This window comes from Ochotona curzoniae, unplaced genomic scaffold (genome assembly GCF_017591425.1).
Source record: "Ochotona curzoniae isolate NIBS_2020 unplaced genomic scaffold, NIBS_Ocur_1.0 contig_3432, whole genome shotgun sequence".
Lineage (NCBI taxonomy): Eukaryota > Metazoa > Chordata > Mammalia > Lagomorpha > Ochotonidae > Ochotona > Ochotona curzoniae.
Window position 1 is genome coordinate 23,082,295 of NW_024465859.1, and position 13,389 is coordinate 23,095,683.

Below are 13,389 nucleotides of genomic sequence, written 5' to 3' on the forward strand. Positions count from 1 at the left end.
CTGCCCCTCCGCCCGCCTGGCCGGCCGGGGCGGGAGGAAGCGATGAATATTCAGAGGGGGAGGGGAGCCGAGGGCGCCGTGCGCTCGCCGCGGCTCCCTGCAGCCCGAGCCGCATGACGCGCCGAGGAGGCAGCGGGAGCCGCGCGGGCCGCGGGCGCCGGCAGCCGGGGGCCGCGCGCTGGGGGTGGGCGCCGCTCGCTCCGCCCCGCGAAGCCCCCGCGCGTCCGGGGACGCCGCCTCCCCGCCGCCACCTCCACCGCCACCGCCGCGCCGGGCTCCGCTGTGTGGCCGTCGCCGCCGCTGCTGCCATGTCCCCGGGGAAGCCCGGGGCGGGCGGAGCGGGGACAAGGCGGACCGGCTGGCGGAGGAGGAGGCGGAGGCGGCGGCTGGAGGCGGCGACGCGGGAGCCCGGGCTGTGGCGCTCGCCGGGGCCCGATTCGCGCGTCCCGGGCACGTTCCAGAGCGCGCAGGGCATGAAGCCGGCGGCGCGGGAGGCGCGGCCGCCTCCGCGTTGGCCGGGGCTGCGCTGGGCGCTGCCGCCGCTGTTGCTGCTGCTGTTGCGCCTGGGCCAGGTAAGCCGGCGGGTGGGCCCCGGCAGGGACGGCGGGGGTTGGGGAGGCGGGCGGGCTGGCATCCCCTTCCTTGCACCTGCCCGGGCGGGTGTACCCGGACTGGGAGAACGGAGAGCAGGAGGGTTGGGGGGTGGGTGGGCAGCTCGGGAAAAGGTGATGACGATGGGGTTTGGGATCCTCGGAGTCCCTCTCTGGGAGGGGGGGGATCGCGGGGATTTCTCCCCCCTTGCAGGCTGAGCCCCATCTCCGGCCGTCCTGTGCCGGGGTGGGTGGGGGAGGGCGACAGGACTGGGGCTCCGGGGGTGCCCGCAACCTCTGGGTGGCCGCCCCTCGCGCGGGTTTCCAGGCGCTCTCCGGCCCGGCCCTGCCGGGAGCTGGTCACATCTGGCCAGCGCGGGCCCGGCTCGCGCGCGCCGGCGGCCGGAGGGGGCGTGTTTGCGGAGGGCTCTGGACGCCGAGCGCGGCCGGCCTGGCCGAGTCGCGGCCGACCTCCGACCTGGCCCGGCAGGGACCCGAGGGGCCGGGCTGAAGGGCAGCCGCGGCGGCCCCGGGGCGCCGGCACTGGGCAGCGGGGTGGTGGGCGAGGCGCAATAGCCCCTAGTGTTTCTGGGGAAAGTTCTCAGGCCCTCGGTCTCCCCAGGGCAGCCGCCCTTCTTCCCCTTTTTCTGTCCCCAGCGCAGGCGCTTGCTTTCTCCTGGCTTAATGCACGCTTTGTGGACGCCGGCTCTCCCCCAGCGGCCTCCTGTCTTGCCTCGCTCTTTTGGAGAATGCCGCTGCTGGCGTTTAGGGGACGGACCCTTCCCCCTGCAGGGCAGTTCCTTGGGGAGGGGTGGCTGTGGGGTGGGAGTAAGAGGTGAGGCCGGGCAGCTGGGGGACATTCCCATTTCGCCGAAAGGGAACTGGGGAGAGAAGTGAAAGAGTGGGATCACCCCGTCCCGCTGCACGCCCGAGGAGCTGAGCCAGCGGCCAGGTGGTCCTCGTTGCCTTCCGGGAGTTGCCCGCTGCTGTGGAGGGCATCTTGCTTGTTGCATGCAGATACCGGCTCTCAAGCGGTGGGTGGGATTTGGGAAACTGGGGAGGCAGTTCAGGGCTGGGCATGGAGGCTGGTTGAGGGAAAAGTTTGACCAAACCAACGCAGAAACGTTGGAGATAAGAAACATCAGTCCCTGCCCCTAAAGCTTGAGAAGAAGCTGATGCCGGGACCTTTCGGGGGTCCCCCTGGGTGCTGGTGGCCATGCGCAGTATCCCCAGCAGGATGTCCACCGGCTGTCTTGAGGGGGGACTTCCTGCAGGGGACACTGACCTAGACGAGGTGTCTGAAGACTAGGGTCTGGGCTCAGCCTCAGGGTTAGGTCTCCTCCGCAGCCTCGGTTCACAGTATCTGTAGAATGGGTGTGACACCACCTGCCTGCTAAGAGTTGTTTGAGAAGCTTGCACCTGGCAGGTGCCAGAAGAACTTTGTAAACATCAGAGGGTTTGCAGAGGGCCTTATCGTGAAGGTGTGGTGTGAGTGTGAGCTCTCTGCTTGACCCTGTAAGAAATTCGGCAAAGTCTATGAGGTTAGCACCACTGCCTCCCCTTATGCCCAAGCTTGCACTCAGAATTTGAACTTAATGTATTATAATTGGGTACATGGCCTTTTTTCTTTTGTTTGACCTCAGCAACCTCAGCTGCGGTGGTTGCTAGTTGTACTTCGAATCAGCAGAAAATTTCTTGGGTAAATTTATTTCTTGCCCAATCCTTCCTTGAGTTTCATTAGCATAGTGCTGCTCCGCGTGTCATGTATTCTGATATTTCCTTCCTCTATAGTTTGTTCTGCAGACTCACAAGGGGACTCTGGAATTGTCTTGTTGTTGGATACATTCTAACTTAGGAAAATCAGTGATGGTTCAAAGACCAAGCTTTCGGGGTTTGGGGTTCGTTTTGGTACTGGATCTTGTAGGGTATCCGTGCGTTTTGGAGGTGGCCCAGACCTTCCGGTTAGGTTGAATGTCCCTAGAGTTGAGATGTCATCCAGAGAAGACAGTGAGGAGTCCAAGGCCCCGGGGAAACCCAGGTCCCTGCTTGTCCCTAGTCTTCTGTGATGCTCTCTTTTTGAAGGGGTGGGGGCAGTGTTTACACTTTGGTCTTTATAAACATGGGCACAGTACTATGTTGTGTGTTCCCATGATTGTGAATGTACATTGAGTTTTTGTTGTGATCTCCCTTCTTCCCCCACCCCCCCAAAGTTTATTTAGGAAAGAAGAATGAAAAGATCAGACTGTGTCCCTAATAGGTGATTGCCTTAGTGAGGTCTGGAGAGAAGAGAGAGTGTTAAGATTCTGTCTTAAAACATAGCAGGTTCATCGAAGAGAAGCAGCTCTGGGCCTTCCAGAAGACGGGGTGAAGCAGCTGGAGAGTGGGGACACTGGAAGACTCAGTGCTTAGGAAGTCTGGGGGAAACCAGTTTTTAAACCTGGCAGCTCATTCGCCTTCTCCCCCACAGGAAGGCTGGGCAGGGGTGATTCCAACAGCAGGCCTTTGCTGGTGGCAGCATCTGCGCCCACCCATTGCTGTAGCATTTTTGCACACTTGTTTGGTTGGCGTGTGTGTGTGTGTGTGTGTGTGTGTGTGTGAGGCTGTGTGACAAAGCAGCTCCCTTCCCATTGCACATTTTCTCCTGACCGTCTTGAAGAAATCAGCTGGGGCAGCGAGTTGCCTTCGAATGGAAAATGAGAAGTGGGTGACTGACTGGTAGCGGTGTTCTAGACAGTGTTTTGGTTTGCTTTCTCTTTGCTTTCTTGTTTCCTGGTGAATAATAACTGCTTGTCTTCATTATCTCTTACAGCTGATCTTTAAGCCTAGTTCCTCACCTGCTTCCCCCAGAGTACACAAAGGTGTTTTGCCTCCTGTTTAAACTGCTTGTTAATTCTCATAGGGATGACTTAAATATTTTTGTTCAGCTTCGGGGCAACAACAGAAAACCCAAATGATTATGTTTTGTTGGCAGATAGTTTAAAAAAAACACAGCAGATTGGTATATGGTTAGGCTGTGACTCGGAGCTCGCGTCAAGTTCAGCCCCATGATGGAGATAATCACGGAATACTCAAGGTTTTTGAAGCCAAGAGAATCCTGGCTCCTGACTGAGCAATTTTGGTCAGCCGAGAGGTTATTTAGCTCCGAGTCCTAGGAGTTGCTGTACCCTGGGTGAGCCGGTGCCTCATCAGTAACTACTTCTTAGTTCACTTGCTGTTTTGGCCAAGGGAGTTATTTTTGAGTGCAGGGTGAAAGGCAGTTGTCCAAGTATTTTTCCTGCTGATATGATGTCACAGACAATCGTGAAATTAATAGGTAAAGTTGTATGTGGCAGGCTGTGTGTGCAGGGAGGCAGTGCTGTTTGTCGTTTGCCCACTTTGGAATGATGAAGAGGTGGGTGTCATTCATGTTCTCATTTGATCCAAGGGGAAGCTGAGGCTGAGAGCTTCCCACAGTCCCAACTAGTTAGTGTGTGACATGGCCGGGGTTGTCTCCTCTACTCTAATGTGTTGTCTGGGTCTCTTGAGAGGTTGCCTGTGTTGGGAGAGATTTTCCAGTGGGCAGCTGAGGGAGAGGGGGTGGCAGCCGGCGATGGCGAGAGACAGGCTGGTAGGAGGCTAGAGTCATTCTGTGCGCCTCATGTCTTAACCCCTGTGGGATCGACTCCATTGGAAACAGGCACCCAGGTGTCTGCGCCCTGGCTGGTGTCTTTTTTGGGGCCTGAGCTGATGAGGCAGGCCTGCCTTAGTGGGGACAGATTGGGGTCTGGAATGGAATGACTCGGCTTCAGCTTCTTGCTCTGTTGCTGAGTAACTCTGTCGATGTGGGCCAGTCCCTGAACCCCTGTGACTCCTTACTTCCTTATCTGGAAAGTGGGGGCAGCGCGTCCCTCTGCTGTAGTGGGCAGTGGAGAAGAGCGAAGGAGACAGAAGAGGAACTGCCATATGAAACCCCGTGTACCGTCCCACTGCCAGCTGTGGCTTCTGCTGTATGTGGATGGACAAGAAATGGGGCTTCAGATACGTTTCAGAAACAAAAAAGTTTCTGAAGTTTTGAAAATGTTTTTATTTACTTGAAAGAGAGTGAGAGCAAGCTTCAGTCTTCTGGTTCACTCCCCACATGCCCTCGGTAGCCTGGGATGTGCCAGGCTGAAGCTGGGAGCTGGCAGCTCCATCCAGGCCTCCTACAGTCTGGAATCTTGCATATTGAGCTGCTGCATCCCAGGGTGGTCCTTAACAAGAAGGTGGAGCTGGAAGCAGAGCCGAAACTGGAGTCCTGGCACTGTGATGAGGGATGTGGGGTTTGTGACAGGTGTCTTACCCTCTAGGACAAATGTTTATAAAGCTTTTCCCATAGAGTGGTACAGATGAGGCATGCGCTTACACACACTGACCTTAGCTCAGACACAATACATGATTGATTCCTTTTTTAAAAAATATAATTATTTACTTATTTGAAAGGCAGACTGATAGAGATCTGCTATCCACTGGCTCATTTCCTAAGTGGCTGCAACCATCAGGGCTGATCCAGGCCACAGCCAGGAGCCAGGAGCTCCATCCTGCTCTCCCAGGTAGGTGGCAGGGCCCCTGCTGCTGTGGGTTCTCCTGGTGCATTTGCAGGGAACTCGGTCAGATACGGGGTACTGATGTGGCATACTACAGCTTAGTGTGCTGTGTGCCACAAAGCAGGTCCCTAACATTTTTTTTTCAGTGTTCTAAAGTATTTAGTTTAGGATGTACTGACAAGAAAATTTGAGATATATGTAAAGCCATTGCGTTTTTTTTTTTTTCTTTCAGAAGAGGCTAAGTATAATGCCATGAAAAATAAAATACAACAAACAGTTGATCTAAAGAAAGATGTTAGGTTGTTGTGGAACTATGACATGCTCATGGCAGAAGGCTCCAGGCTGTTGAGTAGCTTACCTTTGAGGGGCACAGGTACTGCATGATGGCCAAGGTTGGGGGACAGGAGTCTTCTTCAGGACTCAGGTCATGTCCAGCAGAGCCGTCATCTTGGTGACAGTGGCTGTGGGGGTGGTGACATTCTTGTTAGCTCTTCTGAGAAATGACTGGTCCCTGCTTCTGCCTCAGGGGCAACCGCCGCTCTGGACAACCCCAGTACTTATGTCCCTCCCTGAGTGGCTCGCCCTCCCAGGGCTTCTCTGGAGAGCTCTTGGAGCACTGGTGCTCTGGGGAATGTGTCCTTGCTTCCTTGTGACTGTTAGCAGCGGCCAGCTATGGTCCAAGGATTTCCATGACACGGAAATGCTGGACAGTGGGACGGCGGCCGGTGTGGAGGAGGGGCAGGCATTTGGAAAGTGAAGTAGTGTCAGCTCCCACAGGACATCTAATTTTAAATATGCAAATAATTTTCAGTTCCACTTTTCCTTCTTCCCGCTTGAGGGAAGTGTGCCCCTTGCCATTTCTGAGGCCTGGACAGATGCTGTTTGTCGTTGTCCCTGGCAGGAGTGAGGTTGTGTTTGGCTGCTCATGCCAGGACCCAGCCCTGTGTCCGCCATGGCAGCTGAGTGTGTGGGTGAGAGACTGCAAACTCCACACCCACACGGAGTTTCTAACACAGTGACCTCTAGCCTTGTCCCAAGGTGGCTGGGGTGTGAGAGGGGAGGGCCAGCCCTCTCCCCAGGAGGGGTACCTGAATCGGCCGTCGCGGGAACAACCTTAGGAGTGTCAGAGATTCTGCCAAACTGCCCTACGGGTCTGGGCTCCAAAGCTCCAATGTGAAATTGCACAGAAGTACTCGCCACCCTGAGCTGCAGTATTGCTTGGCAAGAGTTCAGTTATCTAGAGTTGGCCATGGTCTGACAGTGTTAAATGGGCAATTCTGTATGGAGGGGAAAAAAGAATGTTACAGTATGTTCTTCTAATTGTCCTTTTTTATTATTATTGGTTTTTCTTGGTAATCGCTTCTAGGGCCCGATTTGTACGCTAACTTGGTCGTAGGTGTGGGTGCTGTGTGTGCTTTCAGGATCTTGGGAGGGATCCCAGTGTTTAAGAGGGACAGCTGAGTTCTCTTCAAAGGTAATCATTGTGGGTATCCTTGGTTTTCTTCTAGGGAAAAATAATGTTTCTATGTGATCTATACATGTATCCATATTCACTTTTTTAAAAGATCGTCTTTGAGGAAGCCTTATATATACATTGTTCTCTACTTAGCCTTTTAAAAAAATTTGTTTATTTTTATTGGAAAGTCGGATTTATAGAGAGAAGGATATTCTATCCTTCATTCATTCCCCAAGTGACCACATTGGCTGGAGCTGAGCTGATCTGAAGTCAGGAGCCAGGAGCTTCTTCTGGGTTTGCCATGTGGGTGCAGGGTCCCAAGGACCTGAGCCATCCTCTGCTGCTTTCCTAGGCACATTAGCAGGGAGCTGGATGGGAAGTGGAGCAGCTGGGGCACAGACTGGTGCCCATGTGGGATCCTGGCATTGTAATGGAGGGTCAGCATGCCATGACACCATGCTGGCCACTCTTCCAGCTATTTTAGATGTAGCTCTAACTCCTCAGGTCACAGAGTTAAGAGCTTTGGGTGGTGACGAGAGCATAGAATTTGGAACCTGACTACGGGTTGGAGCCCCAGCTCTGATACCAAAGTAGCTGTGTGGTCTTGGGCAAGTGCCTTGATCTCTCTGAACCTTGGTATTCATGAAATGCTGACAGTTGTGGTTGGGTAAGTGAGATGGTATCATGCTAAAGTTCTTTGCAAATGAGTGTAGACTTGCAAGAATAACATTTTTATGAATTTCTAAGGTATCCTGTTTCCTTAAGAAGCAATAGTGAAGTTAGGACAAAGACCGTAATTACTAGTTGTCACAATTATGCTCTAACATCTCTCAAATTGGGGGACAGAGAATTAGTCCACAGTGAGTTATGTGTGTTCTTGGCACAGATAGATGGACGTGAAGGAAATTTGTAATGTGGGACAGTAGAGATAGCTCTGATGGCACAGTGAAAGCATAGTTCTTATTTTTTAAAAATTTGTTTTATTGATTTGAAAGGCAGAGTCAGAGAGATCAGAAGAGACAGATCTTCCAACTACTGATTCACTCCTCACATGGCCACAATGACTGAGGCTGGGCCAGCCTGAAGCTAGGAACTTAGCACGGTAGGTCTTTCTTTTTTTTTTTTTTTTTTTTTAAAGATTTATTTTTATTATTTTTTCATTGGAAAGGCGGATATACAGAGAGGAGAGACAGAGAGGAAGATCTTCCGTCCGATGATTCACTCCCCAAGTGAGCGCAACGGGCCGATACTATGCCGGTCCGAAGCCAGGAGCCTCTTCCGGGTCTCCCACGCGGGTGCAGGTTCCCAAAGCTTTGGGCTGTCCTCTGCTGCTTTCCCAGGCCACAGGCAGGGAGCTGGAAGGGAAGCGGGGGTGCCGGGATTAGAACCGGCGCCCATATGGGATCCCGGGCGTGCAAGGCGAGGACCTTTAACCACTTGCGCCACCGCGCCGGGCCCGGTAGGTCTTTCTTGCACATGGCTAGCAGGGCCCCAAGTGCTTGGACCATCTTCTGCCACTTTCTCAGATATTTTGGCAGGAAGCTGGATCCAAGGTGGAGTAGTCAGAGCTTGAACTGGCTCTCATTTGAGATGCTGGCATCATGGTTGGTTGCTGTGCCACAGCGTTGGCACCTGTGGTTCTCTTTTGACAGGTGTGTGTGTGTGTGTGTGTGTGTGTGTGTGTGTGTGTGTGTGTGTGTGTGTGGTGTGTGTGTGGTGTGTGTGTGGTGTGTGTGGTTGAACTCCTACAGGTTAAGGAACACAGGTTGTGATGGAGGACTGGCATGTGTGGACTTGGCCACCTGGCCCCCAAGTGGCAGCAAGAATGCTTGCCTGTGTCCTTTAGAAAACCAGGCTTCTCCTTGTGCTGCCTGAAGCATTCTTCTTCATCTTATGACTAGGCCAGCTCTGGCCACCTCCTGTCTCTAGGTATGTTGTCTGGAGGGTCAAGAGGAGTTATTTTAAGCTACCAATGGGAAGTTGGACTTCATAATCCTTGGCTGGAATCAAGCGAGATAGGAGCTGCCAGACTCTGGGCTGACAGTGCCACCCGTTTCCACGGCAGCAGCAAGGCGAATGTGCGTTTCCTGCTGCTGGCCGAGTTGCCAGTGCATTGTCATGGCGTTTCTCCTCTGAGAGCCCACCGTGCTGATGGTTGGTCGTGTGGGAGAAGTGTTCTGGGTGTAGAGGAACTTGTTGCCTGATATCCCCAGGCTTCGGAGTTGTATCTGGCTCCCCCACATTCTAACATGTGAGCAAGCTGACTCTTTGAAGGCTTGATCTTCATTGTGGGGACAATGAGTACCCCCTTCCCAAGGGGATCAGGTAGATTTTCATGGCAGGTGCTTGGCATGAAGGAATAGGATATTACTGATGTTTTATCGTCTTGTTTTGCTGAGATGCTGCTTTTTTCATCCCAACATTTACTTTTTTTTTTTTTTTTGGAAAGGCAGACTGACAGGAGAGAGAGAGAGAGAGAGAGAGAGAGAGAGAAAATATATGAGAATGTCTTCTGCTGGTTCACTCCCCAAATGGGTGCAGTCGCTGCATCTGAGCTGAAGTGGGCTGATCTGAAGTCAGAATCCATGAGCTTCTTCTGGGGCTAGGGTCCCAAGCACTTGGGCCATCCTCTGCTGCTTTCTCCAACTTTAATGAGGGAGCTAAGTTGGAAGTGGAGCAGCTGGGACACAAACTTACTGCCCATATGGGATGGCAGTGCTGTAAGGCCTGTTGAGCCATGGCGATGGCCTTGAAAATGTACTTACAAAGTGAATATTGAAACTAGATTGTAGACTTCACCTACTGATATTATATTTGCAACTATAGATCATAATACCAGTTTAGCAAGTTGTGATCAGCATTATAAAGAAAACAAATATGGATTAGAAGATATGAGAGTACACTGGTAAGAATTATGTCATGGCACGTGTTTCAGTTGTATAGCTTGGTATGTGTGTGTGTGTGCTAAATTGCATGGAAAAGGAATTTCTTAAATGGGTACAGGAGTGAAATGGTGAGGGATGTTAAGTGGGAGGTGGAGTTGGAGGTGGCCTGGCTGGAGACCATCACACAGCAGCTGCTGTAACAAGAACCAGATCCCAGAGAGGGACTTTTGGAGGGAAGTGGGTGGATTGGAGGTGGAAGAGGCCTGCCACTCAGTGGCTTTCTCCTGGAAACTTCAGGGGTCCACAGTAGAGCAAGCCCTTGGTTGGCAAAGAGGTGTGGTAGTAGAGACTGGGCCTCAGCTACTGTGTTACCTACTTTCCAGGAGAACTCAGGAGGAGCCCTGAGGCTGTGAGGGGTCACGACTCGTGAGTAGTGTAAGACTCGTCCTTGGTCCTGCCTCACCCCAAGGTCCAGCTCTGTTATCACCAGGTTGTGCTGATTGGCATTGGCCAGAGCGAACCTCGCTGGGTGGTGGTCAGCTCCGTGGACTGGAAAGTCCTGGAGGCTAATCTAATTCCCATATGAGTCATTTCTTCTTTTTAAAATACAAATGAGAAAACAGGTTAAAAAAAAAAAAGCAGAATCAAGGATTGGCTGCAGGGGTTTGTCCTTTGAGACAGCTTATTTGTCAGAGAGCCTGTTGCAAGTGTTGGCTGCTCTGCTTTTCTTCTGTCTTCCTGCTAGTGCGTGCCCTGGGAGGCAACAGGGCTGTGCCAGGTCCACAGTGATGTGTGGAGCCCCTGTCGGCCCCATCACATGGGAGACCCAGGTGAGTTCTGGGCTCCTGGCTCTGGCTGGGCCTAACCCTGGTTGTTGCAGGAATTTTGAAGGAGTGAACCACTGGATGGAAGATCTCTCTTTGTCTCTTGTGTCACTCTGCTTTGCAAATTGAAATAAAAATAAAAATTTAACAAAGGTACCTTATGTTAATTCCTAGTATTCCTTTTTGGTGAGTGATCTTTGTCTCTTTTAATGCCCATTCCATCTGGCAATACCAAAATAGGACAGCCTCCTCTGCATACAGCTTCGTTTTCTTTCTTTCTTTCTTTTTTTTTTTTTTTACACAATAAGGGTGGATTACTCCCTAGGGGTACCCCAGGAAGCCACAAGATAAACAAGAGGCTTCTTTCTGCAAGGTCACTGGTAGTCAATGGAAATTTTTTTGAAAACAAACATGGATGTATAATAGACTGGATGCCAAATCTGCATTGGGATTTTTTTAAAAAAATGAATGCAGTCAACCATAATGACATCTGTACCCCAGGCATCCTCAGGATTGAGAGTGGGGTTCACCCTCTGTTCTTGGGAGGCAACAGGTGGCAGCGAGCGTGTGACTTACTCACAGTGTGTTGTGCACATATTCTTCTGCCCATTGATAGGCTGCTGTTAGGTGTAACTTCCAGCTGTTGTGTCCCATCCCATTCCTGTTTCGTGAGTCCTGAAATTAGCCTTCTGGTTTGTTCCCAAGATTTTTTTTTTTTGCCATCGTATCACTAATCAGGTGGCTTTCTGATTAAATCTTTGAGCACATCTCATATAATTATTCTGGAGGTAAATTGAGATAATAAAAATAATAACCAGCATTGTGGTGCAGTGAGTTCAGCTGCTGCTTGTAATGCTGGTTTCCCATGTCAGAGCACTGGTTTAAACCCCGCTGCTCGGCTTCTGATTTGGCCGCCTGCCAGTGTGCCCGGGAAGGGAGAGGAGGATGGCCTGATCCAGATACTGGGGTGCCTGCCTCCCGTGTGGAAGACCTGGATGGGGTTTCAGGCTTCTGCTTTTGGCCTGGCCCAGCACTAGCCATTGCAGGCTTTTGGAGAGTGCAACAGTAGATGGAGAATCTTTGTCTCTCTGTCACTCTAGCTTTCAAAAAACAGATTTTTTTTTTTTTTGAAGAGGAGGGGGGCTGGCATTGTGGCACAACAAGCCAAGCTACTGCCTGCAGTACCAACATTCCATGTCAAAATGCCAGTTTGAGTTCCCGTTGATCAGTTCTGATCAAGTTTCCTGCTAATGCATCTGGAAAGGGAGTGGAGGATGGCTCCGTTCTTGGACCCTGTTATGTATGTGGGAGACCCGGGTGGAGTTCTTGGTTCTTGGCTTTGGCCCTACCCAGCCCAGCACTGGCTGTTGCAGTTACCTGGGTGGTGGACTAATATATGAAAGTGTTCTTTCTCTCTCTTTCAAATAAATAAATCTTTAAGAAAAGAAGTAGCTACCATAGTTTGGATATGGTACTCTGTGTGTATTTACTTTGTTGAATCCTATGATGCAGGTGTCCTACACAGTGGGGCATGGAGAGGGGCCTGGGCTTGGGGGTAAGCGGAAGCTTGGGTTCATGAGCACACCCTGCATGTGCAGCACGTGACCCTGCTTCTGCCCAGGGGCTTTGGCCTTGGAGAGCTGGGCCTTCATGTGGTCATGGGTGATGTTGGCCAGGTCATGGCTTCTGGCTTCTTCTTTTTTCTTTTTTTAAAAAAAGACTTTATTTATTTTTATTGCAAAATCAGATATACAGAGAGCAGGAGAGACAGAGAGGAAGATCTTCCATCCGATGATTCATTCCCCAAGTGACCCAATAGCCGGTGCTGAGCTGATCCAAAGCCAGGAGCCAGCAACTTCCTCCAGGTCTCTCACATGGGTGCAGGGTCCCAAGGCTTTGGGTCATTTTCTACTGCTTTCCCAGGCCACAAGCAGGGAGCTGGATGGGAAGTGAGGCTGCCAGGATTAGAACCTGCGCCTATATGGGATCCTGGCACACTTAAGGCGAGGACTTTAGCCACTAGGCCACCACACCGAGCCCAGGTCATGTGTTTTTGGGCTTCACTTGGGGAAAGTGTGCGAGGTGCCCAGGCCAGACTGTGACTGCCCATTTGCGTCCAGTGCACCTCCATTTTTCAGCATGACCCCTCCTGACTTAAGGACTACAGAGTGATATTGGTAGAGGACTGGCTGGGGTTGCTGTGTGCTTTAGGTGTGGGCTGCTCTCCAGGGTGCTCCCAAGCCCGCTCGTGCCAGGGGAGATGGCTGGCGTTGGAGGGGAGAGCTCTTCCTGAAGATGCCATACTGGGCTGCCAGCCTCTGTGACCACCCATTTCACTTCCTGCGAAGGTGGTCACCTGAAAGGTGATGCCAGGCCAGGGGTGAGCGGGGCAGGCCTTGGCTTTCTGAAAACCTGGCGTACATGCAACTTATCAGGAGTGCATCTCTTTGGGAAGGCAGAAGGAGTGCTCAGCTTGGTGTTGGAAAGAGCTGGTCAAGGACATTCCTACACTGCCTCAGGGTCCCGCACATGGTGTGCTGTGTGCTGGACTGTGGTTCCACCTGTGCAGTTTGCACGGCCTAGCATGTGGCCCTCCTGTCGTCTTGCTCTGGCTTTGTGATCCACAGCAGCCTAGCAGCTCTCAGAGCCCCAGGTTCCCCCTGAGCCAAATGGGGTCCTAAACATCCCCAGGACGGAACCAGGATTCCATGGCCACGTGACAGGCAGGAATGCCAGCCGCCATCCTCATGACTGCCTCCGCCTCCAGGGAGGGTTCTGGGAGTGTGGATAATGCAGTCCTCCTGTGCTGGCCGTCTTGGGCCCCATTGAGTCCACGTTGGAGGTGCAGCTGCTGGAGGGTGTGTGGGGTGAAGGGGTGCAGGGAGGCGTGGCCAGGAGTGATAGAGCATCTGGAGTCAGGAAATCAAGCAGAAGCTGCTTCGGCTGGAGCCCTCAGCCCTGTGCATTGCCAAGGCAACAGGGGTGTCTGTGATTGCTGGTGAGGTGGTGTAAGGATCGTCCTCTCAGAGAATGTCAGAATTGGAGAAGATCATAGGGGACACTGGATGATAT

General features: G+C 52.2%; 1 protein-coding gene and 1 long non-coding RNA gene across 5 annotated transcripts in view; both read left to right on the forward strand.

Moving 5' to 3' along the window:
* Window positions 1-351: 351 nt before the first annotated feature.
* PTPRJ (protein tyrosine phosphatase receptor type J) overlaps window positions 352-13,389 on the forward strand; it is a 143,973-nt gene continuing 130,935 nt past the window's right edge. For all 4 annotated transcript variants that reach the window (XM_040980257.1, XM_040980258.1, XM_040980260.1 and 1 more), the window contains exon 1: window positions 352-572. In XM_040980257.1, the coding sequence (XP_040836191.1) occupies window positions 474-572 (99 nt within the window). In that variant the 5' untranslated portion in view covers window positions 352-473. The remainder of the gene's footprint in view (window positions 573-13,389) is intronic.
* On the forward strand, window positions 7,666-9,087 carry LOC121156476. Its single transcript, XR_005883869.1, has 2 exons — window positions 7,666-7,714; window positions 8,072-9,087. It is a non-coding gene; the product is annotated as an uncharacterized LOC121156476 (long non-coding RNA).